The sequence below is a fragment of the Dendronephthya gigantea genome, unplaced genomic scaffold, assembly GCF_004324835.1.
Source record: "Dendronephthya gigantea isolate DGI-Jeju-01 unplaced genomic scaffold, DenGig_1.0 000061F, whole genome shotgun sequence".
NCBI lineage: Eukaryota > Metazoa > Cnidaria > Anthozoa > Malacalcyonacea > Nephtheidae > Dendronephthya > Dendronephthya gigantea.
Window position 1 is genome coordinate 671,489 of NW_021163071.1, and position 27,352 is coordinate 698,840.

At 35.8% G+C, this 27,352-nt stretch overlaps 3 protein-coding genes across 3 annotated transcripts; 1 reads left to right on the plus strand and 2 right to left on the minus strand.

The window, feature by feature from the left end:
* Window positions 1-759: 759 nt before the first annotated feature.
* LOC114530297 (cyclin-D-binding Myb-like transcription factor 1) lies at window positions 760-6,627 on the minus strand. The gene is made up of 12 exons (XM_028551905.1): window positions 6,365-6,627; window positions 5,582-5,852; window positions 5,178-5,254; window positions 4,964-5,069; window positions 4,507-4,585; window positions 4,175-4,207; window positions 3,698-3,804; window positions 2,425-2,578; window positions 1,815-1,898; window positions 1,643-1,711; window positions 1,292-1,374; window positions 760-1,032 (listed from the first exon to the last, which is right to left on the minus strand). Exons 1-12 carry the CDS (start codon window positions 6,512-6,514, stop codon window positions 935-937), a joined length of 1,311 nt encoding a protein of 436 aa, XP_028407706.1. The 5' UTR covers window positions 6,515-6,627; the 3' UTR covers window positions 760-934.
* Window positions 6,628-6,669: 42 nt separating this feature from the next.
* On the plus strand, window positions 6,670-8,990 carry LOC114530207 (transmembrane protein 223-like). Its single transcript, XM_028551786.1, has 5 exons — window positions 6,670-6,759; window positions 7,307-7,582; window positions 8,000-8,076; window positions 8,169-8,296; window positions 8,556-8,990. Exons 1-5 carry the CDS (start codon window positions 6,670-6,672, stop codon window positions 8,681-8,683), a joined length of 699 nt encoding a protein of 232 aa, XP_028407587.1. The 3' UTR covers window positions 8,684-8,990.
* On the minus strand, window positions 8,991-26,628 carry LOC114530203 (kinesin-like protein unc-104). Its single transcript, XM_028551781.1, has 55 exons — window positions 26,294-26,628; window positions 25,375-25,484; window positions 25,218-25,288; window positions 24,851-24,927; window positions 24,527-24,626; window positions 24,373-24,444; window positions 22,181-22,257; window positions 21,828-21,929; window positions 21,580-21,657; window positions 21,463-21,496; window positions 21,268-21,345; window positions 20,524-20,589; window positions 20,360-20,441; window positions 19,845-19,923; window positions 19,546-19,609; window positions 19,180-19,261; window positions 18,910-18,986; window positions 18,764-18,843; window positions 18,485-18,560; window positions 18,325-18,404; window positions 18,121-18,212; window positions 17,868-17,951; window positions 17,724-17,780; window positions 17,609-17,647; window positions 17,398-17,485; window positions 17,246-17,318; window positions 16,854-16,889; window positions 16,699-16,774; window positions 16,525-16,619; window positions 16,369-16,437; window positions 15,775-15,935; window positions 15,521-15,640; window positions 15,243-15,429; window positions 14,974-15,116; window positions 14,757-14,853; window positions 14,096-14,217; window positions 13,847-13,917; window positions 13,692-13,728; window positions 13,538-13,609; window positions 13,276-13,342; window positions 13,093-13,177; window positions 12,731-12,917; window positions 12,581-12,632; window positions 12,371-12,456; window positions 12,245-12,295; window positions 11,773-11,825; window positions 11,544-11,671; window positions 10,919-11,098; window positions 10,814-10,849; window positions 10,640-10,731; window positions 10,479-10,551; window positions 10,307-10,354; window positions 10,141-10,209; window positions 9,538-9,659; window positions 8,991-9,230 (listed from the first exon to the last, which is right to left on the minus strand). The coding sequence occupies exons 2-55, from the start codon at window positions 25,472-25,474 to the stop codon at window positions 9,194-9,196; spliced, it is 4,560 nt and encodes a 1,519-aa protein (XP_028407582.1). The 5' UTR covers window positions 25,475-25,484; window positions 26,294-26,628; the 3' UTR covers window positions 8,991-9,193.
* Window positions 26,629-27,352: the final 724 nt, after the last annotated feature.

A 27,352-nucleotide genomic window follows, 5' to 3' on the forward strand; every position in this document is an offset into this window, starting at 1 on the left:
TTTTGGCCGTGTTTCCAGAAACCACTGATTTATTAAAGCAATTTTTACTCCGGCGTCAGCGACGGAGTTGAAAATTCGCCCCGGTTTTGTTTTGTTTTTGTTTTTTTTTTTTTTATTTTTTTTTTTATTATTTTTCGTCGTCGCAAGTCTGTAATGGCGCGAAATATACTAGTATTTGAATAGTGTATGTGATCGTATTTATCTACGTCCCAGTCTTATCTCCCAAGAGTTGTGGTGCACAGCTTTGGCTAATTTTCCAATGCGCGATTCGATTTCGCTCGCATGATATGGCAATTCCTCCAAGAGGAACAAATAAACCGTTCTTTTTATGCTGTTCGATTAAGTTTAGATTGAATTGGGGTAAGAATATATTTAATACATGTAGACTCGGTCCTATTTTAATAATATCGCTGCTATTTCGCCGTTTAACAAGATGATGTGGTCGTGTATGGGCGCGTTGACACGTCGCGTAGTTTGCACAGGATCGAAGATTTAATACAACTATATATAAGCGCGAATTCCAAAGGCAAAGTGTAAGACGAAGCGAATGTATCATGCGGTTTATTTACATTTTTGAACAATTGAACTTCTATACTGCGATGTGCTTCTGAATTTTGCGATCGAACATTTAGGTTCGCAAGGCATCTAAATGCGAATATGTATGCGAAACAATACGCGAACTGTATTGTTTATGTTCAGAAGCTCTATATTGAAGACTGGCACGTGCGCCGGAGTTAACGCCAGAACGGCGTCTTGTTTAATTGTAAATTCCATTGATCCCTTGCTGGCAATGGGTTTGCACCAGTTCATTGGTTTGCACTGCCTGAGCTTTCCCGCCTTTCTTGAGTTTTTAACAATAGGAATATAAATATATAATATATAACATAATAAATTATATAGAATAGTAGATGATTCAACCAGAGTGATTCAACATTCACGAATGTTCGTTGGAATCGTGGTCTTTGCCTTTGCCTTTGGGCTTTTCTGTTTGGAGAAATTTTCGATGTGTATTGTGAAGATAATCCAAAATTTCTAGTCAAAAAATATTAGTGTAAATATCGCAATAAGAGGTGCACATCATAAAAATATCTACGTTCTGGGACCAAGAATTGCAGTGTTTGTATATAATTGATAGGGGAAGCACAAGTTTCAATAATCAATTAAACCGCATATGAGAAACCTACAACAAATACAAATGATCTTTTTTGACAGAGACCAACATCCCTAGGGGTCCATGGACAAAAATTCCCCAGAAGTCTTGTTACTGTAGAATCAAAGCATAGAGGAATACCTTCGAAGTCGCATTCAGTGTAATTTGGGACAGCTTTTTTTAGCGTGTTCCACCGCATGCGTAACCATGTCACGGAGGGTGAACTAAAAAAATAATATTGTGATTTTGAGTGTGACATTTCCTGGGTCGAAACTAGCCCGATAATTCGGGGGGGGGGTTTAAAATTCATATATTCGTTTACCCGACTTTATCTTAAAACTAAATTGTTTTGTATAACTGCCTACTACCTCTATCGTACTATTCCGTGGCTAATACACAGCGACAATAGCATTATTCGTGAATATGGTTTAAAAAATCAATTGCAAAAGACCTATACTATAGGCTATACACATTGCAAAATTTGAAACCTACTTGGGAAGATCTTTTGTAAATAACACCCAGTTAATATCGTTCTCGTCATTCTCATCTGATCTGTACAGCCTATATATCAACCAAAAAATATATAACATTTAACCACTCTGATAAAAGCCTGTTTTTTTCCTCATTGCTTCAAACTGAAAATAAACTGACAATGTCGACTGACCGTTCAATCAACTTAACATCATCCTGGGACGTCCATTTCACTGTCTTTTTTCCGCTTTCATTATTCCAACAAACACTAGCTAACCTGTACAAAGATAAAATTGGTTGCATCAACCTGAAAAAGCATGCTGCATGGGCAACCCCCAAAATAGGTCCAGTACTATCTACCTCCTCCGCAGGCCCTTTTCCAGGCAAATATGGCGGGCGGTGATATTTTCACTGGATGGGGTCAATGCGTTAAAAAGGTCGTTGAAGGGCTTAAACAGACGAATAGGTTAACAAGCTGTTAACACCGACATTGTTGACATAATTATGTAAGTATAAACACAGTAAGTAACTAAAACCTGGTTTCCATATGACGCCGACCGTTCGCCGACTCACTGTCTGTAATCATCCAAGGAGAAAATGTATCAGAAAGAGAAAAGATTTCACTCATCGATAATCACCGACAATAATACTTTGCCGACGTCGGCGTCATAGGGAAACCAGGCTTAAACCTGATCCTGACGAAGGCCTTTAGGTTTAAGTCGAAACGTCATGTGAATGAATTTATTCGCTCGACGCGAAGTGATATCCGAAATCCCGTGAGGTAACTGGTTTGCGAAAATTACCATTTTTCCCTGCACTGAATCGACGTCCTTGTCATAACAAAAAGTGCTACTTCGATCCAGTTTATTTTTTCATAAATCTGACTTCCAAATTCTGTCCCGGTCGAGGCTCTCACAGCTGCATCAAGACGTTGAGTTTCTTCCTCAGACCAAGGACCTGTCGTGAAAACAGGAAGATAATGGTATCTCTAACGTTCTCCGGTTGTTCAAAAGCCAGTTAGCTTAACCCTGGGTTAACTCAAAATTTCACATCAATTTTTGTAATCGCTCGTTTATGAAGCTGAACATATTTTTTTCATAAATATTTTGCGGATCAATAAAAGTCTTATTTTGTAAAGTCTTGAAACAAGCAGCGGTGGATATAAACCAAAACAGCGGAGTAAAATATAACCCAGGGTTAAAGAAGTGAAGTTGCATTGGTTAGCGGTATTGATGTACTGATGATGGTTAGTGGTTACTGACGAGTGACGGACTATGCTAATTTGGGAAATAGAGTGGGGCATTTAATTAATAGAGTGGGGGAGACAATAAGACAACAATATTGCCATAAACAGCCATAAATAAATGAGAAACACAGTTTACACAACAATAGTATGCCTGATTTGTCGAACGCGCTGAGTCAAGCATACTGTACTGTAGTTCTCATGCGATGTACTGTTGGCGACCAGTCAATATGAAAATTACAGCTATTTGCAAGCCACCGTTAGACCTCTGTGCTACGTTAACCGTGAAGTTTTTATCACGTTTGTTTACAGTTCAACTAAAATAGTTTATAGTTTAACATTCGACGTTTTTCAAACCCAAAAGTTTGAAACGTAAACAAACGTGATAAAAACTTAACGGTTAACGGTGGCTTGCAAAAAATGTAGTTGTAATTTTAAAATAGCACTTCATTTGTCAGTGATCACTGAAATATCATAATTACAATCTTAGCCAATCTTAATGTTGGGCTTCACAACATCCCATCAATAGTTAAAATACATAGCATGGAAAGGGGGGGGGTTGCTGTAAGGACAGAGGGGGTGTTAGAGGGGGCTGACAACAGACTGCTGGGGACTGAACTAAACGGTGGAAAATTGTGTTGCATGTGTCCTCCAGTAAAATTTTGGCTAAAATTGTAACTTTATGATTACAGTTTGGACAGTGGTTGATGGAGTCAACCCAGAATCTTCCCCCAAAACATTGAATTGTTCTTATTGTATTTCTACCAGTACGCTCAATCTTTGTTGTGTTGATATTGTCATTTAGCAGATGAAGACTTCTATGGAATATTTACCATGCGTTTCTTCAATTAGTTCTAGATATTTATGGTGGACTGCCATGCCACTACGACCAAGAAAGCCTCCAATTTTTGTCCACTGATTACCATAAACTGCATGATACCTAAAATACACAAATTTATAACATTTTGTTGGGACTTGAAGAAACATGAATCATTTCAATCAGAGGAAATTCTCAAATGCATTGGTATTTAATTCCTGGATTCAATTTCTAGGAATAGATAATGGTAAAAACGTATTTCCCCAGGGGGCATGTTAATGATGTTATGAATATTACACTAGTATAAGTGAAATATTTATATGAATGGTTATTTACAAGTGCAAAATTTGGTAAAAAGAAGTACAAACTACTTAGATAGTAGGAATTGAGAAGCTAGCTAGCACATGGCTATTGACTAGTCCTGGAAATAGTATTCACATGATTGGGCTCTTGATCTATTAGTTTGTGCCTTTGTGGCAAGTACAGTACATACCTTAATAAAGCACTTGAATCACTCTCTGACCACCTTCCAAATAAAAATAGGCAATTTAATGTTAATTGGTATTCAAAATGAATGTATTACTCTACACTAGAAAAGTGCTATAAACATTAAAGCCTTGTTCACACAACAAAATAAACATAAAGCAGGAGGAAAATACGCATGAGCATTTAATTTACACTGTTCATGTTTATCTTACATAATATTCACAAGAAGAAGCACAAGGAAAGGAAATTTCAAATGTGAATTTTATTTTCTTGTGTTCATGTTTGTGCTTATGTCCATTTCTGGCATTTCATTGGGTGAACCAGTCTATATCCATGTACCTTCCAACATAGTTCCCAGGGTCGTACACCCGCAATACTCTTCTGTATACATGAAATAAAGGTCGATTTATTCCTTTTCCTAAACAACACAAATGTTAAATACTGCAAAGCTTTCGGTCCGTTAACCCGGACCTTCATCAGTGCAATTACTTGAATACACGTTTGCGTTTAAATGAAACGGTTTAATTAATAGCGCGAGCAAACTAATCACGACTAACATGATATTTAAGTGACGCGCAAACGTGTATTCAAGTAATTGCACTGATGAAGGTCCGGGTTAACGGACCGAAAGCTTTGCAGTATTTAATACTTACGTGGTGTACCTACAAGTTATTATAATTACTAAAGTCGCCATGCAATCATACAAGAAAATTATTAACACAAATGTTTATGGTATATTTCAGAATATATAGGTATGTAAGATTGAAAAATCCCCCATAAGATTCAGAGTTTTTACCTAAACTTCGATAGAAATCCGTAGAAACAGTTTTCATTTTCATGTCTCTGGCTCGTTTGCCATTTTCTCCCAGTATTAGTGGCATGGGGTCTGTTAGATTGTTTGCCTGGTAAATAAATTACAGAAAGTGCCTTGTTGTAATTGTCACATTGATGGTTTAAACCAAAGGTAAATTTTTAAGATTTGAAGGTTGAAGATTTCTCTTCAAAATCACCTCTAAATATTCTTTCATGTTGTTCTCTAATGTGGTAATTTCTTTCTTTGACCAATTTCCAACCTTGACTTTAACACCTAAAATGAGTTTTATTATATAGAAATATTTTCAAATGTGCTGATAAATATTTTTCACTGTACTTACATCAGATTCCCCAAAACGATCCCTGAACTAGCTTAATATGTTACAGTATCTTGCAGATGATATGCCAATGAGACCTAACCTGCCTAGATATAATGCTAAATACTTGCAATTTCATAACAATTTATAACTGACACTAAGCAATCTTATTGTGAAGGATCGTACTGTGCTTGATTAGTGGAGGGAGGACCTGTTTGTCCATCTATAATCAGTTAGGAATAAGACACATGAAGAAACATTCAATAAAATTAAAACAGCTTTACCATTCTTTTTCAGGTTCTGTAATTCAGCCTTTGTAAACTTCCACTGTGTATGTAGCGGATTTACATTTTGTCCATCTTGTAACAACCTTTCTTCATTTTCCTTTAACTTTTTCTTTTGTTTAATTCTACTTTTAATATCTAATCTTTTTCTCCCCTTTGATGGTGATGGTTCAAGATCAGGAGATTCATTGTTATTACTGTAAGTCCATAAGTCTTCAATATTAGTCACTTTATTAGTAGATAAACTGCCACACTGCATCTGCCTTTCATCCTTTCAAAAAAAAGATAAATATCATGGGTTTTTTAGCATAGGAAAGATGTGATTAGTATTTAACAGCTACACCACAAGAATGAAAAATCATACAAAAAACCAAATCTAGGTGCATTGAGTAAATGGGTTTCAGCTGGGTTAGATGGGGATAGATTCAACATGGACATAAATGTCTTATTGTTGACAGTGTCTTTAATAGTAACATGCATATTGTATGTACCCATCAACAAATGACTTTTGCCTTTGATAGGGGATGCGCATATTACTACAAAATATTGGTTGGATTGGTGGGAAAAATTTCTCACCTGTCACAAGCGCCTGTTTACATTTGGAAGCCACGTGCTAGTCTGAACATAGACAATCCAAGAGACAGATTTGTCTTTGGATTGTCTATGGTCTGAAGTCAGGAGGGATTTTTATTAAAGTCATTAAAATACTAAACGTGGAATTTCAACTTTTGGTTGAGCCGTAATAATTGATTTATTCAATTCAATTTACAATGATATACTAACTTCGCCTTTCTTCTTGTTTGATTCACCTTCTGTGCTATTTTTATGGTTTGCCTTTCTTTTCTTCGACCAGCCAACATCATATCTACAAGCGAATTCATAAACATCGTCCCCACGTAAACTTCTTTTAGATTTCTTGCGTTTTTTCTCCATAGTTATTATAAATAATTTCTGCCCATAATATATTGTCCTCACACATTAAAATCCTCTGAAAATCGAAGAAACCAGCAATAAAAAGCACACAAATCACCTTTGAGTTTGACCACTGTTTGTCTATCCAGTTTGTTTAGCGATCAGTGTCAAACAAAATGGCGGGTATAATTCGAAATGTTTTGAAGAATGGTCATTTTTCGAACATTTGTTGTAGAGGTATATTAACAAGATCAACGCTACAGCTGGTAGGCAAGCGGTTTTGTATATATACTTTGTGCTCAAAATATGAACGTTTGAATAATAAGTCAATATGGGCCGTTAGAAAGCAAGTTTAATTTTGGGGGCTCACTGGCACTGCCCTTTCTGCAGGGTAATCTACCCAAGTTCTTAAGGGCACTTTTTAATACAAAAGGGCACCCTCAAGAAAATTTCTATAAATGTTGGCCATGCAATAAGAGCACTTATTCTCATCACTTTGGATGTTAATGGGGGGGGGGGGAGGGGGTGGGCATTGACATGCCCCCCAGTGCTTGTGGTTTTTATGCCTCTGAAATTAATATACTATTCGTGTGACCTTTGTATCTTTGAGACAGAGATGAGACACTGTCTCATTGGCACGACTCTCGGGTAAGCAATAAGCAATAGCATGAGTCTGAGACATACAATACAATATTATGGCATGGGTCTGAGGCAAATCAGATTTTTGCTGTGCCCTATAGACTTTGGCATTATAGTATTGGACTCTGCCCTAGTTTGGCTGGTTCAAATAATTGAACTCTATAATGATCACAGTTTAGTTCTCAAAGGATTTTAACAAGACCTCTTGCAACAAAATATGGCCAGGACATAATCCTATACCATTATGAGCGTTATGGGTTCTATAAAATACTTGCTGTGGCCTCACTGAGTCAGCTGGTTTTCTGGAGTTATATGTCATATGTCATGTATGTGTACATACGACCAGCGTCACAGATACTTCAAGAACATAAACGGAAGAATAAAACTGCAGAAAGTCATGATGAATTTGATGGGTTTAAATATTTCCCAAAATTTTTACTGGATTCAAAGGTATTAAGACGAAAGAAAAAACAACAGGGACACTAATTCACAAGGGCATGTAATGTTATAGAGGGGTTTAAAAAGACAAGTGGTATTCATTCCCCCTCACACATGCTGTTTAAATACTGATTTAGATTTCAATATAGAGTTACACACTAAAAACAATGCGTCCTGCCTATATTGTTCACAGGTGTCAACAACATTGAAAAATATTATTGGAACTGAATCAAATCAGATGTAACAATATTGTTCAATGTTGATAACAACTCTGAACAATGTAGGCAGAACATTGTTCCATCTTGTTCATATCAATATTGCAACAACAGAAAATGATTCATATTGTTCAACAGCCTAAATCGTTTTTAGGCATGTACCCAATTTATACTTCATATTACTGAATGTTAATTTGAACATAATTATTTTCAGACCCAAACTGTAGTCTCCATAGCTTCCCTTGGAATGGGAATATTGTTCTTTTTTACTGGATGTTTGTACGCCTTACGGTTGGTTAACAGCATCTATTTCCTGATTCGAATTTATTGTCTTGTATGATATGACCGTCTTTGAAGTTTGAACGAACCTTTCTCGCACTTAGGTCAGTAAATCAACTAGTTCTCCTCAGAGACGGAGCACGTATCATTGTGAAAACGTATACACCTGTTGGTAGCACGAAACAGTTTAGCGTTCCGCTCACTGATGTATCTTGTTTGGGATCACGATTGGGTACGTACATTATAAATGTGACATGATTTATTGTTAATCCATTAAGGCTTTATAGTGACAGAGGATGATGGTCAACACTCACAAGTCAACAAGACATAAGTCATCGCATGTTTTTAAATCTCAAGGCATGAAAAAAGAGAATAAGTAAATGTTACCTATCTTTACTATACACAGGCTAAGGTAACAAAATACCTTGGTCCATTTTACTACCTTCCAGAAAAAGCCTATTGCTCGAAACGTCATCTTTTTTTCCTCGTAGACGAAAAAGCGTTTGTCGTTTTCAAAATAAGAGATCGTCGTTTCTACTACATGTTGGATAAACGTGGAGAATTTATGCAACCCACCATTTTTGACACAACTGTTGGAGTAAAACGCTGGAACTTATAACACTGAAGCTTCTATGTATAGTTCATTTTAATGGGATTGTATTCTCCATAGAAATTTTATATAGACAAACTACTACGACAGAAGCCAAACCAGAGTGGTTTGTCGACCCATTTGTTTGGCTTTCTATGCTATTACGTTCTGAAAGAGCAGCCTCTGATTTAAATCTGCAGTTTTAAATGTGATAAGATTCTCGAAAATTGATATTATCTATTAAGAACGAATTTTGCAATAAAAAAATAGATTTATTTCTGTTACTGTTTACGAGAAATTTAGTAACTATGTCATTGAAAATAAGCTATCTATCACTCCATGCAACTTATATATAAATAAATATGCTATTGTAACTATTTATAAATTGTATTGTTTGTCCTAAATATAATTAATAGTTTCACTCTATATCCACCAATAATATCAACGTTGTTCCCAACCCAAGGTTCCACCACTTATCCGACCCCTGACCAAACGTCACGCCAAAATCACATATATTTGTTCCATACCGAAGCGCGTCGTTCAACGTTGTTTAAGCCGTACTGAATTTGCCCTAGACCTAGTGAGACAATTATACAATTAGTGCACGTAACGTGAGATGTAATGAATCGGTAAATCACAGAGTGACTTAGTGAAAGAAGACGTGTACATTGATAACCCGTTTGGTTTGGATTACAAAGTGTGATTCCCCCTCCAAATTGTTTAATTCATATATTTTAAGCTGTAACGTTCTCTATTATTAGTTATCGTTGGAAACGACTAGTCTTCCTTCATTTATGTATAGTCCCACCCTTTTTTCGCTTTCTGTTTCTATGTATGGTCAGACAGCGCGTCTTGCATAATGTCCTTATTCTTAGCCGTGTTACCTTATTGTCCCAGCGAGGAGAGGGTCAAAAGCGTAGAGCCATTCATGAAACTCTTTATCTTTTTGGTTCACTGGTTTAACCAAATATCCACGATGTTTAGCTTGCAAGGAAATAATATTTACCTAAAAGATTTGAAAACGTCTAGTGATATCACAAGATCGGCCTGGAAATGTTTATTCTCGTACCCAGAGCGTACGAAGCGCTCTGGGTACGAGAATGGGAAATGTGCTACAATATGAAGATCTGTGGCTAGGAAGAGCGAGCGCCTGGGGAAGACGCGACACCACCTCAAGAGTCAAGCCAGTGCCTGAAGCACCCCTCGAGTTTGCTTCTTAAACCATTGATCTTTATAGTAACTGAATACAATTCTTTATCGGATAAATCGCCCAGGTATGAGGCTACTACACGAGGAGAACAAAGTACCCAGAAAAACACGTGCATCGTCGCATGGGTACCCAGAAAAACACGTGCATCGCATGGGCACTCCTCACATGCATACGACTGAGGTAAGAGACATAACCAGGCAAATATCAGAGGAAACAAATCTTAGTCAAACATTGACAAAAATGGAAGATGCACACTAACAATCAGCTGTTCATATACCTGAAGATCTTTATCGTCTTCGTGACATGAAACTTTCGTGTGACATAAATTTACGATACTTCTTTCAATCTATGAATTGAAAATCGCTTTATTAGGCAAATCACGAAATGGGCACCATTCATGTACATGCAGTGAAGTGAACCCAACGATTATTCAAACACAATACCTGGTCGTCTTCTGTGCGATAAAAAAACGCGTAAGGCCTTCTGATCACCTAAAGTAAAAAATATTTCTTAATTTCAAATAACAATTGATTGTTTATCAATGCGTATACTTTATTCTTCTACCAAACAGCTTCACTACCATCCTATGGCTATATTAAACTATTTGGAACTGACCATCCAAATTTTCCTCCAACGACAGGAATCATCCTCCAAGAGCAGAAGAAAACCTTTCTTCGACACGACATTACTAAAACAAAAATACCGGAAATCATACACTGCACTGCGCTGTCTATATACACGCAGGACAACTTGGGATATGGGAAATTGATCCTTACTTTTTCACAATCTCTCTTATTTCCGTTCTCATGCCTGTCACGTGACTGCTGTCGAAAGCAAGCTTGTTGACCTCTCCCAGCTGTATTAATTTCTGGAAAACATGAGGAATTAAATGATTGCAGAATATCAAGAAATTAATTATAGGTCATTGCATGAATATTGTATATATATACCTTTTCACTTCGTGAGTTGTTCAATAAATGAACATACTACAAAAATAGAATTGTGGTCAGTTTGTTGTGTAAAAGAATACTATAATAATTTATTCTTGAGCTAACCTTGTCTAGAATTTCATGGACTTTATCAGTTTTTCCAGAGCTCATCATCGATTCACTCTCGTCGTCTCTAAAATCGTCTGAACATCTGCTGTTTTCCGAGCGAGGTGATGAATATGTTGATGAAAGATCATGTTCTGACAACTTGCTGCGAAGCATTAGCAAGTGTCGAACTTTACATACCTATGTTAACACATTATACAAAACAGGTAATATATAAAAGGAGGGGCTTAGTATAAGTACAATGTCGAAACACAACCTTGTAACCCCCGCAAAAATTATACAAAGATCAAACGTGGTGGTCCAATGTTGCTACGACGTCGCAAGCCAGGTTTATATCGCTCGAAGTGAAACATAAATCACTTCGAAATTGCGTTGCCTGTTGTCTCGTTTAAGGTAGCTCAAATGCTTGGCACAGCGGTCTGTTTAGGTATACTACACTACAATAAACTACCGTGATATAGATTTAATATCAGAGGGGCAGTTCAAGTCGTATTTAACAATATGAAACGATTGTTTTGAATCATTCATTTCTTCCTCTAATACATTTCTTCTGGACAGTTCAGAATAGGATTTTTCATTTATATGCTGCAGAGTTACTTCGGAGAACCTAATTTAAAAATCTTACCTCTTGAATATAAAGTAGTTTACACTGTTTCTTGAAATGTTCTTCAATTAACGAAGAACTCCTTGGCCGCCAGTCTTTAATATTTTCCTCACCCCGAACATACGCCACGGCAGCGTTCTCCTCTTCTTCTAGAAGCAGAAACAGAATAAAATGCAGAGAGAAAGGATGAGCTAAAATTAGTTGAAATAATTGATGACAAACTTCAAAGTTCAAAGCTTATAAGGCATACCTTTGTTGCTGATTGGAGTAATTACTAATTCATAAACCCCGCTGCATTGGTTCCTGCGTGGAAAAAATCAACAATGCTTTGAGCAAATGAGGCATGATAGTAGATCTTTCTCATTATAAGGCCTTTGACATAATTTAATCAAACTTCGTATAACATCAGACATTCCGCGTTTGACGTCATCATGAAAAAGGTCTGTTGATGAAAGTTGGGCGAAAACTTCTATAAATGAGTTTCAGAAACAACAAATTTGGACAACTCTAATCCTATGATCAGTGACGAGTTTTGTCGAATAAGCAAAAGCCTCAGGTATCATAGAACAAAATCATAAAAGTATATAGAAATAACCAAACAAGAGCGGACGTTCTTCTCAGTTTCATTATTTCATCAACGCTAGGCACACAAAATAATTGATGCACGATATCCGCATTTATCCGTATTTCTCAAAGACTAGACATTTAAAATGTTCACTTACATATCAGGATTATCTGGAGTTTTGTTGGAGAATAGTTGACTCCAAATTGATCTGAAATACGAGCAAACATAAATCCAAATTTGTAAAAATGTTTTTGAACTGGAATTCCTTTTTGCTTTACAGTACCTCGAAGGCGTGGTTTTCGATGCCCTGTTGTAGATCGCCACAAGAAGTTCCTTTTGAAGAGAAACAGCTTGCTCAAAGCCTTCAAGCTTATAAAGAAAAGAAAATATACTCGTTGGTAGTAAACATTCAAAAAAGCAATGAAACAATTTTTTCAACACAAACACATCTTGTGGGTCTGTTTCTCGGGCGAAATAATTCTGTTTTGTTTACCTGAAGGGTAACATACAGTTGTATTGAGATCAAATCACCAGGATATGTTACCCTATGAAGTAGATCATAGGAGTAGATTAATCACAATTCAAAAGAGATCTGGACATGTGTTATCTTAAATTATCGACAAAGCTAGTCGCGTCTTTCTACCTGTCCAGATGCTTGGAGTTATGCAAGGACGAGTCCCATGGAATTTCAAATTTGAAAAAAGAAATTGATTCGACAGGATGAGAAAGACTGACAGGGCCTGGAGCGAGTGGTATCCATTGGTTGTCTCCAGATGACGTCATCTGGTAGGTTCCGTCTGATTCACACAACGACAATGGAAGGATATTTCCTGGAAATATAAAGCAGGTTTTAGGGACATTTATATCATAGGTGAGGCAATTAGACCAATGAAGATATCCTAATCCATAGAATAAAGTGGCTGTAGATATCTATTGGACATTAATCTCACACGCTGACGTTTTACTGCTGAAGTGGAAACAAAACCAAAGTGAAAAATCACAAACCTAGCCATATTTCTGCCACGCCCTTCCATCTAATTTCTGGGTAATTATCATGGAGAATTGTAACTAAAATCCTTCGCTGAATTCCCTAGAAATTGGATTTTAGTTAGCAGTAGAAATGTTGCAAAATAGTTTAATATGTCCTAGTAAAGCAGTTGACCGTTGATCAATAAATGTCTCACTTACTTGATGGAGTAAGACGATGCCAGCATTGAGATTACCGTGGCAATGTTTCACGAAACATGGACTATATCTGCAAAGAGACATAGAGCATGAGAATTTCATCGACTTTTGTTGTATAAATTGGAAGCATGCTTTGTCCGCAAACCACGTCATAATGTAAACTCTTTCTAGAGGTCTATACCACAACATTATTATTGTCTTCGCTAACAACCATCCACCATTTAGTATTTTAAGATAGCACAAATCATCAACAACAACAACTTACTCTCCATTGGGTGCCAGCTCAAGAAACTGCACACGGACCAATAACTCGTACACCAATCCTGGATCATGAGTCCTTGAAATATATCAAGTCCGGCTATGAGGAATACCCCAAATTAACAATTTTTACGCTGCTAGACAACGAAATTGATACTTACCGTTTAGGCGAAGGTAATCGTAAAAGCAAAGGGTCGTCTGCAAAGACGTGAAAAGTTAAATGAAGTATTTCATAAAAGTTATTACGAGTAAATTAGAGAGGATGACAAAGACAATATTTCATCTTTAAAAGTAGTTTTCAAAACAGGCAACATACTATGACTTTCTTTCGGTACATCTGCTGTACGAGAACTTTTGATATCACGAGCAGGAACTAATTCGGAAAGACTTGAAATATAAAATTATGAATTAATTAGCGTTACTGGAGGATCGGGAGTGCAGGAAGAAAAAACTCTACCAATGATCATTGTCACAACCCATCATGTCCAATCATGGGATGCGTTAATATAGTACTGCCCGTCCGTTCACTCACTAACTTAAGTATTTTATTTAATATTATACTCACCGAGGTGAGCTTAGTTTTCGTTCTAAACGTGAAGGTTGTTGATAGTAGTGCCCAAATACTTCAAACACAAGAGGTTTATTTTCGATATATTCAAGAAATGCAGAGGAGACCACAACACCTATCTGGTGAAAAGTTGTTCAATGGTGTAATGAAGTATAGTATAATGAGGGATGGTGCAATGCGGTATGGTGTGATCAGGTAGAGTGTGATGAGGTATGGTACAATGAGGTGGGGTGCAATGAGGTATAGTGTGATCAGGTAGAGTGTGATGAGGTATGGTACAATGAGGTATGGTGCAATTAGGTATGGTGTGATCAGGTAGAGTGTGATGAGGGATGGTGCAATGAGGTGTGTAATACAATGAGGTATGGTGTGATCAGGTAGAGTGTGATCAGGTATGGTGCAATAAGGTATTATGGTGCGATAAGGTATGGTGTGATGAGGTACGATGTGATGAGGTATGGTGTGTTGAGGTATGGTGCAATGAGGTATGGTGTTATGAGGTATGGTGTGATGAGGTATTGTCTGATAAACTATAACTTGATAAGGTATAGCGTGATAAGGTATGACGTGATATGGTAGCATATACAGACAGTATGTGATATGTACTGTATAGCCCTGATAATGCGGTATCGTGCGGAAAGGACACAAATAAGCGTACATCTTGAGAAAGAACAGTCACTTCACTGAGTAGTGAAGGTGTGTTGTGAACAATATCGGATGAAAACGTGTTATCTTCTCCCGCCAACGATATAAACCTATAAACATACAAAGTCATATGAAGATTGATATGAAACCTGGAACTCAACCATACAGCTCTTCATCCGTTGTATAGCAAAGGCTTTACCCAAAGTCCAGAAGCGTATCACCCAACTTACTTAAACTGACAAAAGACATCATTATATTCCTGGGGAACATCAAGCATTTCCAAAATTGTAACACGAAGAACTAAAGTTGAACCAATTCTCAGCCGATCTTCATGGTGACTGTCAACGCTGTCCATGTCTGAGCATTCTTGCTCCTGTAATTCATTATTACTCACTGTTGTTAAAAACAACTCAGGAATTCAATTTCTCCACCAAAAAGAACAATCACACGAAATCACAGCAGAGTTATCAGACTTATAACATTCTCCAATAAGAACTACCTCACTTTTTCCGGTGATCCAAGCTACATTGGGAAGGAAACTTTTATCACATTCCGAGCTCTCGTCGCCTGCAATCGGCTCAATTCTTACAAGCAAGGTTCCCAAAATGTTTGATCTTTCGTTGATGATTGGAACTTTCTGATCCAGGGATGTACCATAGAACAAGTGCCTCATATACACAAATGATCTGTAGGAAAAACCAGCAGTAAATATGTATGCAACGACAATGGTGGTCTCTTACAGTTCCTCTGAGTAAAACAGCTTAAAAGTTACCGAACCTGCCAATCAAACGAAACCAGGGAAAATCATCATAAAACGGCTCATCAGTTTCGCCATCTCGTTGCTCAGTTGCCATGGCAATATTATTGTAAAGATCTTTCATCATTTTCAACCTTAGCCTAAAAAAGCCATTTTGAATGACTACCAATTTCTATGTACACTGTAGATTATTCCCTGTAGTACGGCTGACCGAATAGGGAATCAACTCCACTAGGAATGATAAAGTTATCCAGTGAAAATTAAGATCAGTTACCTAAACTTTTTCAGACTCCAAAAATGTATCACTCCATTCTTACTATCTGAAACTTCAACGGCGAGTACTGTACGAGGAGACCTGGGTTCCAGATCTTGATCCACAGCGTCCGGAATATTGAAGTAGTCGTTCTGAGCGAATATGACAAACTGAAATTTCACCTGAATATTAAAGAAACTGTTATTATTATGGAAGAAACATGAACGGTTAATGTTGAAGCATGAGATTATTGTTATGCTCTAGTTTACACAACACAATCATTGGGGTTACTTATTTATCAGACTTGAATCTGACTCCACGAAACACAGTAGAAACTGGCAACTTGCTTTCCTCAAACAGTAAACCTTCATCATTCCCGGAATGACTTTTTGTTTGACCTCCAGGGGCCAGTTGTATAAAGAATAGTTAACTTCTAACTGTAGTTAAGGACAGAATTGGCGAATCAGAGTCGTGTGCTTCTGAGTTAACTAGGATTTAACTATGCAAAATGTAGTTAAAATGTTTTATACAACCGGCCCAAGGAAAGCAATTTAAACTGACCAAGCTACATATTAGGTATGGATGGATAATTGACTAATTTGATCTATTTTTGACCTTTTTCTTCAGTTCCAAACTAATCACGTTGGCTTCCTTTAACGACACTGTATGTCTGAGAATGTCTTCCTATAGTAAAATTATAAAAATGTACATTATATTCTTTTTGGAGAGATTCTTCTTTTTGCCGAGAAAAAGTCGTAAAAGTCCGCATACCTTCAGCGATACGAAATGAAATGTTTTCCACTTTTCCACGGCTAACCGGGCGAGATATTCCTCTCGTTCGGTCCAATTGAACGCTTCGGCGCCCGCTAGTTCGAAAATAAAACAATTTCTATCAATGTTCTAGTTGCAGAAAAATAATAGTTTTAGTAAATATGCTGCACTAACCACTTGTGGAACTGTCCAGATCATTTTCACTTGTGCTTGTTAATGTTTCCACCGAGGGAGGGGAAGATAAATCGACCTGTAGACATATTAGGATATAAGAAGGTATATATATTTCTATATTTACTAAACATTAAATGTATACTTTATTGCTTTACCTTTTTCTGAAGAGCTTCAAGTTTTGATTCATATGTCTAGGGATAAAAAAGTTATAATCAAAATCCCTAAACCCATTTGATGTGATCACACAAAAGGAAAACTAATGGTTACTAAACAGACCCTATCTTATACCAGAAAACGGCATAATGTTGTTAGTGAATTTAGGGAAGTTAAGCATCGCATTAAACTGCATGAAGCAGCCGATGAGAGAAACCTTTAAACGAAATCGTTCTTGCTATTTCAAAACAAATTTCTTCTGACTTCTGAGATAAGACATACCACTGGAAAAATTGAACTTTGTTTGAATTTAGACGAGAATATTATATTAATGTTCGATATTTCCGTAAAGTTTAACACTTCGGTTGTTAAATGATATAGATAATGGCCGAACCTGCTTTTGTTGTTTCAATAATGCATCAGCTGCCTTTTTCTCTTGTTGAATTTGTTCTTCCAACTTTAGCACTCTGTAAAACCGAGGTTATGATGATCATGTTCTCAGGTGGTTTTCCATTATCAAAATTAGACAGTCCGCAATGGACAAACCTTGCATCATCAACACCCTGTTCTCTGCGAAGTTCTTGCAAAGCAAAAGACCAGTCGAAGACTGCTCCCTCTTGCTTCAATAAACTTTCTACAAATAATTGTAAAAGGTAAAAAAATACATCACACCAGTTCCTTCCCCCAAAATAATCTGTTATACAATCATTATTCTTTGCAAAAAAACAAATGTTTTCTATTTTCGTGCAATTCTCACCTTGCACAAGACATTTGTCATCCGATACAGCAATCCTGACTGCAAAATTATTGGAAAAAGAACCGAAATTATGGAAAAAAATTCAAGTAAATATTAAATTAAACGTTAGCTGCACCTTGTTCAGGATTGTTAAATCTGAATATGTGACTTTCTCCCATGATAATTCTGTCACCTAAATAAAATGGGTACTATATGCTAGAAAGGTATGCTAGGTATCTATACGGCATTCAACTTATTAAAGCTAGTCAATAAAGGTTACCTGACTGCAATAAGACACCTTCCGTAATTCGTTTTCCGTTGACAAATGTTTTTCCATCCTCAATTGGAATGATTTTAACGTTTCCTGTTAATAAATCATGAAAGAGGCGTTGATAATTAACCAGATTGAACGACTCGTGTTATGAGAGAGATGACACCATATTCCATAGTTTTTATTTGAGTATCGTGCGATTTCCAGAACGTTCTTCAAAATTCATAGATGAAGACAAAAAAATTGAATAAAATGTTTAAACCTTCTTCGTTATTGAGTGTGCAATGTTGTTCTTGAATGTTTGTTCCATTAAGTCTGATATGTTGAGAGACAACACCAGATGCACAACCAACACTATATATACATATATAAGAAAGTAAAATCACAAACAAGTGTCATTGACTATGCTATAATATCAGATTATTACATTTTATATTAGGGACTTTGTTAATTCCTCATGTCACACCTTGTTAGTCCAGTTTTAATATAGTACAGTAGACACTCTGACATAAGAGGATCTTCATTAAGATTAACCAAGTAAGGATCCTAAAAAATATCAGCGACTGTATGTATACCATGCAGCGAGTACAATATATACATGACATCTCAACTTAATTGAATCTTACCTTTTTTGGTTGAAATAATCCAACACTATGGCCATCCTCTCCAAGAGCCACTCCCATTTCAGCCAACATCGCTTCCCTGGATGAGAAGACGAAAACAAATACAAAAACTTAGAAAACGTAGACCCCCAAAGACCTTAATCCTTTTACGATTAATGAAAAAACGCGTCGGTGTCAATCATAGCGCCAAAGACCTTCATAGCTAATTTATACAATTCGGTCAGTTTACCCTCCCTCCCCTCCCCACAGTGATAGACGTGGCCCCGACTGTAATTCAACTACCTTTCTGCTTTGATTGCTTCGCTTTTCTTTAACCTTTCTTCCCAGGTTTCAGTAAGCTCAGCAACAAATCGTTCAGATTCCTGGATAATATGATATTTTTTTGTCAATATGAAACATTTAACTATTCAGTTTACAGGAATGTGTACCTTTAGTTTAGATTCCAAAGCAGCTATATCTTCATTTGTCTCGCTGCTTCGTCTGTTTTCTCCAATATTGCTGAGACCTAGGAAAATTCCCCATTCCATTTAAGGACTAATTAAAACGGTTTCATGGATGACACATCTATGGCTGTACCAGTTTTCAGGCTGACAAAACTACCTGTAAATCTCTTTAACAATAACATTAGGTTGTTCAACAGCACATGGGCTAAACTACATCAACGGTCTTTCGGTGAAACAAAAGACGCTTACAAGTACCTTCAATTTTCTCGAGATCTAATCCTTCTCTTTGAATCAAATCACGCAACTTTGACACTTCTTCTTTCAATTCTCTGATAATCTAGACATTGGCACAAGTTTGGCATAAGTGAATTGAGCAGTCCGACTATTAGAAAACACAACTTAAATATTCCCATGTCTGACCTTGCAAGGCTTAAAGTTCGGGTTAACGGTAAATCATATGCCAAATATTTAATGTGACATTTACTTATTTACATACACAACCTACTATTCAAATTCACAACGAAACAATTTATATCTCTGACTAAAAAGGCTTAAGTTTGACACCGCATTAGATCACAGCATTCTTGTAGGATAATGCAGGGCTATGATATTATATTTCACCTTTGCGTTTGGATCTTCATTAACAACAGCTTTACAAACAATCTGCTTCGCTCGATCGGCGTATCTATATCGTAAAAACAGTACGAGATACGAGATCGTGAAAATGTATAAACTTCAAATAATCAAAAGGTTAATCTATTAGTTTGAAATTCGTCGAGACACGCCCTGATATAGTATTTGATCCCGTCCACGCCGGATTAGTTTCACGTCATCATTGGGTAGAATGTCATCATTGGGTAGAATGTCAGATCACAGAGCAACTTATTTCATTGCATGATTAATCGATTTAGAACAATTACCTCAAGGTACTGAGCGTCTCTTCAAAATTAATATCTGCTGGACTCAAAGTCGCTATCATTGCTGTTTTGGAATTACCACCTGACGGAGAAAAAAAAAGATCAATCGTTTCACAGAATATTCATTATCATTTATGTCAATAGCTTACGTTGTGGCAGTTAGTGCTGCATGTGTTTTGATACAAAGAAAAAAAAACAAGTATAAGAGAGAAGTTGAGGCTATTGATGTAGCAAACTGCAAATGTATATTATTGATACATTGTGTGTGTGCAATTAACACTATGCCATCACTGCATGTATGATTTTGCAATTGTCTTAGTTCTTATGCAATCTGCTGAATATTAACAGGAATTTCGTGTTAACTACTTCCCAAAGGACAAAGTTATCACGTTGAATCAGGGTTTGGTATGATTACACCTGAAAACACCTTCCAATATTGCTTTGCACAATTGGATCTGGTTTTACTATCAGTACTAGTGATGAAACGATTTATAGATGTTTTCTTGGGCATACAATACCTAGATTTTCCTTAAGAAGCCAAGTGAGGACTGAATCCCGATAAGGAATAAAATCAGATCTTCGCCTTTTCTTCCCACTTGACTGCACCACAACACGATAAAAATAATTAAGCGATAACAATTTAGCAAAAGAGATGTGAGTTTAAACAATATTTTTACAATACCTGTTCGGCCAGGGCAGAAATAACTTTTCCCAGAGTTGTGAGTGATTTGTTGATATTTGCGCCCTCCTATAAAGGATTTTAGGCAAAATAAGAACAAGTTAGTTTATAAAAGCATACAAGTGAAACAACAGAATTAATGTACAGTTATCAAGCTGTACTTGATCATATTTTGGCGAGCCGATAAAGTCGACAGACGCGATACGGCAACGCGACGAGAGTTTTCAGTTTTCAGAAACATATGAATTAAATTCTGGAAGCAAAATTTCTGGAATCTATACATGGACGCCAGAACATTCAAAATGCATTATCGCAACGTAATCTTCAAGAATCTTATGATAGGTTAAAATTTATTTGCTTTAGGAAAATAAAAATCTTTGAAAAATTGCGTCCTGTCTGCGTGGGTCTACATGAGTCAAGGCTGCATCCTGCATGGCAGGCTGCACTCTTATAGAAGAGTGTTTTTATAGATGGAATACTTTAGATCTAACAGGAAGTAGTTGGGAAAAAACCCACCACGACCTTTGTCAGGATTGACTTGCGGCTCTGTGATTCAATTGTTGCCTTTTTAACTAGCTGAACTACATAGCGACCGTTGCTGAGCTCAGGCTACAATTTAGGTTTATAGATAATGACAACGGGTATGTACTGAAGTAATGGTTTTCCCGGTAACACCATAGATGGGAAAGGTTTTTGTGGAAGAATTACTCGAAAGATATCGAAATTTCTGTGCCTACACTGCCATACCTTGAGACGAAATCCTTCTGCACCTGTGGCACTTGCTCTTTCGCTTCCCGCGAGATCAACTAAACTCAGTTTGCTGACCTGTTCACATAAATAATGCAAAATAATTATCATAAAACCAATTAAACACTCTTTTCTCGAAACCCTTTTGAACCGAAACGAACTTCGTGAACCATGAAACCTAAATTTCTACCGTACCTTTTCGCTTGTTAATTTTGTAAGTTCATCATATCTATAAAAAACCACGAGATATTTGGGATGTTTGGAAAAATGTTTGTTGTCTCTGTTGAAACAAATTTATTCAAAAGTTTGTACCTTTTCTGTGTGAGAATTATCGTGAAAATTGCATGGGATCTACTGCTAGTTTCGTTCATATTTGTCGCTGCAACAGTTCTAAAACAAGGGGTAAAAACTCTACTCAAGAAACTCGGAATATTACTTTCTACATAATTCAACTTTCTAGCCCATACATTAATGAAACAAAATCTTATAATTTGTATGGTATCTTTAAAAAAATTGTAGCTACTTAACAATGAATCGAAAGTAAAGTTCAATTTTATTACCTATCTTTATTTCCTTCATCCATCAAGTCGTTGATATCAGCGAATGAAGTGACCGCGAGTTTTGAAAGACTTTCAACGTAAGGTCCCATGATAGGATGTTCCCTTAGAAACAGAGAAATGCGTGTTAATCATCTCGATTGATTGCTACAACTTTTAAGTTTGTGTAAAGTTGTACTACTAAAAAAAGAGGGGAATTTTGCAGGAATTCCTTGATAATTTATTCATTCAGTCATTATCCAAATTTACCTATCTCCAAACTCTTACTGGGATCACAAAAACGATGGCTTTGCTTTTTAAATTCACATCACGATCAAAACTTTTTGAGATCTTATTACAGTAATATAAATACACACCTGACGCGTAAATTCCCTCTGTTTTTTGGATTGAGCAAATCGCGAACGTGTTCACAATATATCTCTATGTAGCTGACCTAAAACGGATTAATTTTTGTGGGTAGCCGCTGCGCATGCGCGGCTAACCACTATGTTGGCTGAAAAGTGTCCGCGTCCGTCTAAATGTCCACATCTTCGGAAATCGTCGGATAAGTGAACAGATCACGATCGATCACGATTATGAACTATTAGTGTTTGTTGACATCTTCGGTGATTGTCGCATTACCGAAACGAACTGACATACGATTTCTGGAATTCGGGAACATATTTATTGATTCAGTCGAAGTACTTTTGGCATGGGGGAACATATTTATTGATTCGTAAGTACTTTTGGCATGCTATTTATTATCCATATATAATTGTATATGATTTCCAAAGGTAACACAGCATAAGTATTAAAACTTGCTTATATCGCCCATTTCATTTGTTGATTAATTTCAAATAGTTAAATTTAAAAACGTTTGGGCTAAACCATAATAGATTTTAGGCCTATGGATATTTAAAATGGCTTTTGTATTGTAAAACAGAGCGGATATTGATACACCCTGCATATTTAATACCTTGTATATATTTAATGACTTGTACATACATGGAAATGTTAATATGCACACATTTGTATTTTTTGAATATGAAATATTTATATTCCATTTGCTTCAAAAATATCAAAATATTAAATGCTAAATTATGCTTCCTGTAAACACTAAAATTGAGCAAAGGAATTCTGCTTAAATTCACAAATAGCATGTCGAAGCAGTGGAACAGCGATACAAACAGAACATATTGATTTATAACAAGATCTCAAGGTTTAGTTTCTTTATAATATTTGGATGAAACTGGCAAAAGTTGTGCTTCAGTTTTGAATGAAACTGGCAAAAATTATGCTACAGTTTCATGAAAAATGTAACACATGGATCGAAAATGTGTCAGCTCCCCTTAACTACTGGTGATGGAAGGAAATGGCTGAGATATCTAAAATGCAAGGGACTTGATAGATCAGGTTGTATAGAAAAATAGTAATCGAAGACCAATATAGTCATTGCAAAAGTCCCATTCCCAAAATTCCATGTTTAGACATATAATTAATATAAAAATTTTACTCAAGTTAGTTTAAACTCACAGACAATGTGTGTATTGTAGAAACATATGTGTATGTAAACTACTGATAATATATTCAAATCAAGACCTAGGATATATATATAAATAAGATATATATATATATATATATATATATATATATATATATATCATTTTGTCAAATAACAAGTGTCAATTGTCACTAGGAAGCTTTAACATAATTTAACAGAACTTTATACTTTTTTTGTTTTAGTTTATTTTATGTAACTGTGCAGTTCCTATAAACATAACTTTTAGGATAGTTAAATGATTTTCTTCTGGATAGTGTCATAAACAATGTCCAGTTAATCAATGTCTGCTATCAATTGATTGATGAGCTTTTCTGGTGTCATTTGATCTAGCGAGTCATCTGTGGAACATCTAGCTATGAGCTGATGCACAATGCTGTTGAAGGCTGTCAAATTGAATTCGTACAGGAACAATAACATCCGATATGCTAGCTAATAAATAATTAAGCGGCATAAAACAAAAGTACTTTGAAAACGTTAAAAAATCTTTCTCTCCTTCCAAACTAAGCTTTATGTTATCAGATGATTTGTACCACCACTCTAGAACCTTACTCTTTTTTTTGTTCTGTCCACCTATTCTATTTTTAAAAACCATGCATTTCCTATCTTTTGTAAATATGTTTTTATATATGTTATTATTCTGTCGTTAAAAATGTATTTAAATTAATACAATAAAAAATTTAAATATATTGTGCAAAAAAATCGATTTCGTGAATTCGACTGGCTAATATATGGCATTAGAAAGTAAAATTATAAGCATTAGTTTATATTGACTCGCCACTATAGCAGCCTGTAATTTGACATTGAATCAAACTTGAATTTTTTTGCCAAACCATAGCTTCATCGCAGCCAATGATTTGCAAATGTATTAGAGGCTACCCACATGTACGCATTGCGTACCTATTTTTAGTTATTAGATCTATTTATACAGCGTTTGCATGTACATAAGAAACGGCAGGTTCAAACGGTCAAACCTTGTTATCATAGAAGATACCTAATATTTTACCTTACCTCGACAGAGAACGATAATTCCTCGCACTCAGAAGCCATTGTTTCTGTTCTTTCAAAGAGCTCTTCACACAGCTAATATAACAAAAAAATTTTTTAAGCAAAATCTCGTCATAAAGAATAATACATATTCCAAGCGCCGACTTTTTTGCCTTACTTGTGGTATAACTCCTTTGTCTCTTTGTTCAGACATCCCCATCATTGTGTAAGATTTCCCAGAACCTGTTTGTCCATAGGCGAAGATACATATGTTGTACCTAAGTAAAAAACCATCAACAATCAGCATTATTCAATAGTTATTATAGTAGAGAAGATTACTGAATATTAACTACAGTAATCTCTCAGAGAGGCTTGGCTATTCACTTTTGGCTGCCTTATTGAAGAGAGAAAAGTCATTTGAGAGGTCTTTAAGAAAGAGTTGTGTATACAGAAACCAAAAATCAACACGCATTTTTTTGTGTATGATTCTATCATCTCTTACCCTTCCAAAGCATGCTCCAGCATTTCATGACCAACGTCAAAGTAAACTTTCTGTTGTGAAGCAAAATGTTCATCATTCTGCAACAATCAAATACATTAATGAAGTAGCTTCCACAATGGTGCAGAATACGTAGTCGACCATCATATGACAATGATACAAAATACGTAGTTGGCCATCATACCACAATGGTACAAAATACATAGTTGACCATTATACGACAATAGTTACTAGTTTACAATCATATGACATTGGTGATTAACTGTTAATCATGGTTGAACGTAAGCTACTAGAAATGACTTAAAACATGCAGAAATAACAGTGGAGGAAATAATTATATTTGCAAACATATGAACACGAATTCACTCACTTCAGAGTATGACCAGAATGAGTGGTCAAAGCTAAAAGTCTTTGCTTGTTTTGTTTTAGGATTTGTTATTGCTACAAAACAAGAATGTAGAATGATATTTATTTATGTAATAATTAACTAACTTATAACTAAATACTAAACCATGATTGATCCATACCAGTTTTATTTGCAACCATCTGAATTATACATTCACTTTTATGGTTCAACTCTCTCCTATTTATAGGTCTTACTCTCACTGCTACCTTCACTGATGACATTTTGGATGACCTTGTTTGATAAAAAAATAAAAACATCAGCTATATATGTCCAAAGAAGTTTCAAATTAACATATATTTGCATTGCCTTATTGTGTATCACTATTATTCCAATGTGCAAAATCATATTCATAATTACTATGTACCAGTATATTATCAAATTTGGCAACAGTAAATGTATTCTATAATTTTAATACTTTATTTGGTGGTTTGCAATTGCTGCAATCTTGGCAGATTTTTAAAATGTGTGTATAAATTATAATTGTTATTGTTGCTTTATTTTATTATAGCTACCCAATAATATGATAGACACAGAAAAAAAGAAAAAACTTTGTGGAATCAATAAAGATGGCACCTGATGACAGATGATGATGTCATATGCAAACAAATTAAGAATATACCAGAATAGATAATTGATAAAAGTTTCAAATTATTACAATGCACACATAATGATAATTTATAACATTGAGCAGCTGCTTAACATTGAGAGCTCCTGCTAGCTCTGTTTTGACAAGTGATACCTTGTGCCAGAATATAATATTATATTATATTGGCTATGTAACATGATAGCTTATGATAGTTATACCAATACCTGTTTACTTACACATTGAACAGATACCCACAACCCTATACAAACTGTCGTATTTCTATACTGCATGTGTTTGAATTTTAATCGTCACTCCACATAATAACAAGATATTAAAACATACGATATGTTTGAGTTCAATATTGCACAAATATTGAACATACTCATATTTCAAGTATAGAGCCAATTTATACAACATTATATTGAAAACAAATAGAATTAACTTCATTCTTCACCTTTATTGTAAAACACAGTGTATTATCCAAAATCAGTATTATCTGGGGAAGGTATCGATACTGTCGATGCCACAATCATGTTAAAATTTAAGAGATTCTGGTGAAATCAAATGTGGAACAACAGATGACCATTGACCAATTAATAGTACAAGATCATTGAACCAAATAAACTATTATCGAGGTATTTATTTTCATTGATCGATGAATAAACCTTTAACCATTTGGTAGCAATTTCCCTTGTTGATTAATTATACATTGTTAAACAATTAAATAAATAAATTATTTATTTCCAAATATCCATCAAGAACACATGTTTTTGTTTCAGTATTCAAATTTCATACTGATTGGCAAATCACAGCATTCGACTATTCGTTCCCAGGGTTCTCCTTCCTGGAAACCATCATCGCTTGACAGTTGACAAGAAAACTCTTTCTGTAAACCATAAAAGTAATAATAAAAAGATTACTGTCACTTGGAATTAATGAAAGACTTAAAGATAGGCTTTGCTGTTTCTACGGATTTCTTGGAACAGGAAAATTGATAATCCCCGAGCGGGCGCGGAGCGCCTGCGAGGGTACTAATTCCGCTCGGAGATTAGGAATTACACCCGGAACCCGGTAGAATAAGGCGAATCCAAAGTTGTCCAAATTCTTTGTCATGGACGGTCGACGTTGGGTGGTTTTGTAAGTTATGCGCATGCGCGAGTAACGTCTGGTAATCAACGAACGTTCTGATTGGCTAAGACAGAAAGTTTGTATTTCAATGAGAACGTCAGCAATTTATATTAACTGTCATTTCGTAAACATTTTGTAAAAGCGTTTCATAAACTTTGTGCAAAGAAAGTAAAACGAGAAGAAACAAGATATATGAAGCATGACAGTTAGCAAAGATGAACGTGGATACAGTCAAGACAAAGCCGTGTAAGAGGAATACTACCATTTGCGTTCAAGCTTGCGGCGTGCGATTTTAAAACGTACGTTTCACGTTTCAAAACGTAGGTTTAACGTTTCAAAACGTTACGTTTGCCATTTCAAAACGTACGTTTTGTTACGCCCCCTG

Coding starts and splice junctions, on each gene's coding strand:
- LOC114530297 (XM_028551905.1), bottom strand. CDS start 6,514: ATGGAGAAAAAACGCAAGAAATCTAAAAGAAGTTTACGTGGGGACGAT. Junction 4,208..4,506: donor CCTGGGAACTATGTTGGAAG/GTACATGGATAT, acceptor TTTATTTGGAAG/GTGGTCAGAGAGTGATTCAA. Junction 1,033..1,291: donor CACTGAATGCGACTTCGAAG/GTATTCCTCTAT, acceptor TTTTTTGACTAG/AAATTTTGGATTATCTTCAC.
- LOC114530207 (XM_028551786.1), top strand. CDS start 6,670: ATGGCGGGTATAATTCGAAATGTTTTGAAGAATGGTCATTTTTCGAAC. Junction 7,583..7,999: donor AATTTTTACTGGATTCAAAG/GTATTAAGACGA, acceptor AATTATTTTCAG/ACCCAAACTGTAGTCTCCAT. Junction 8,297..8,555: donor TTGTTTGGGATCACGATTGG/GTACGTACATTA, acceptor TTTTCCTCGTAG/ACGAAAAAGCGTTTGTCGTT.
- LOC114530203 (XM_028551781.1), bottom strand. CDS start 25,474: ATGTCATCAGTGAAGGTAGCAGTGAGAGTAAGACCTATAAATAGGAGA. Junction 18,405..18,484: donor GATTATTTCAACCAAAAAAG/GTAAGATTCAAT, acceptor GATATTTTTTAG/GATCCTTACTTGGTTAATCT. Junction 11,826..12,244: donor ACTCCAGATAATCCTGATAT/GTAAGTGAACAT, acceptor TTTTCCACGCAG/GAACCAATGCAGCGGGGTTT.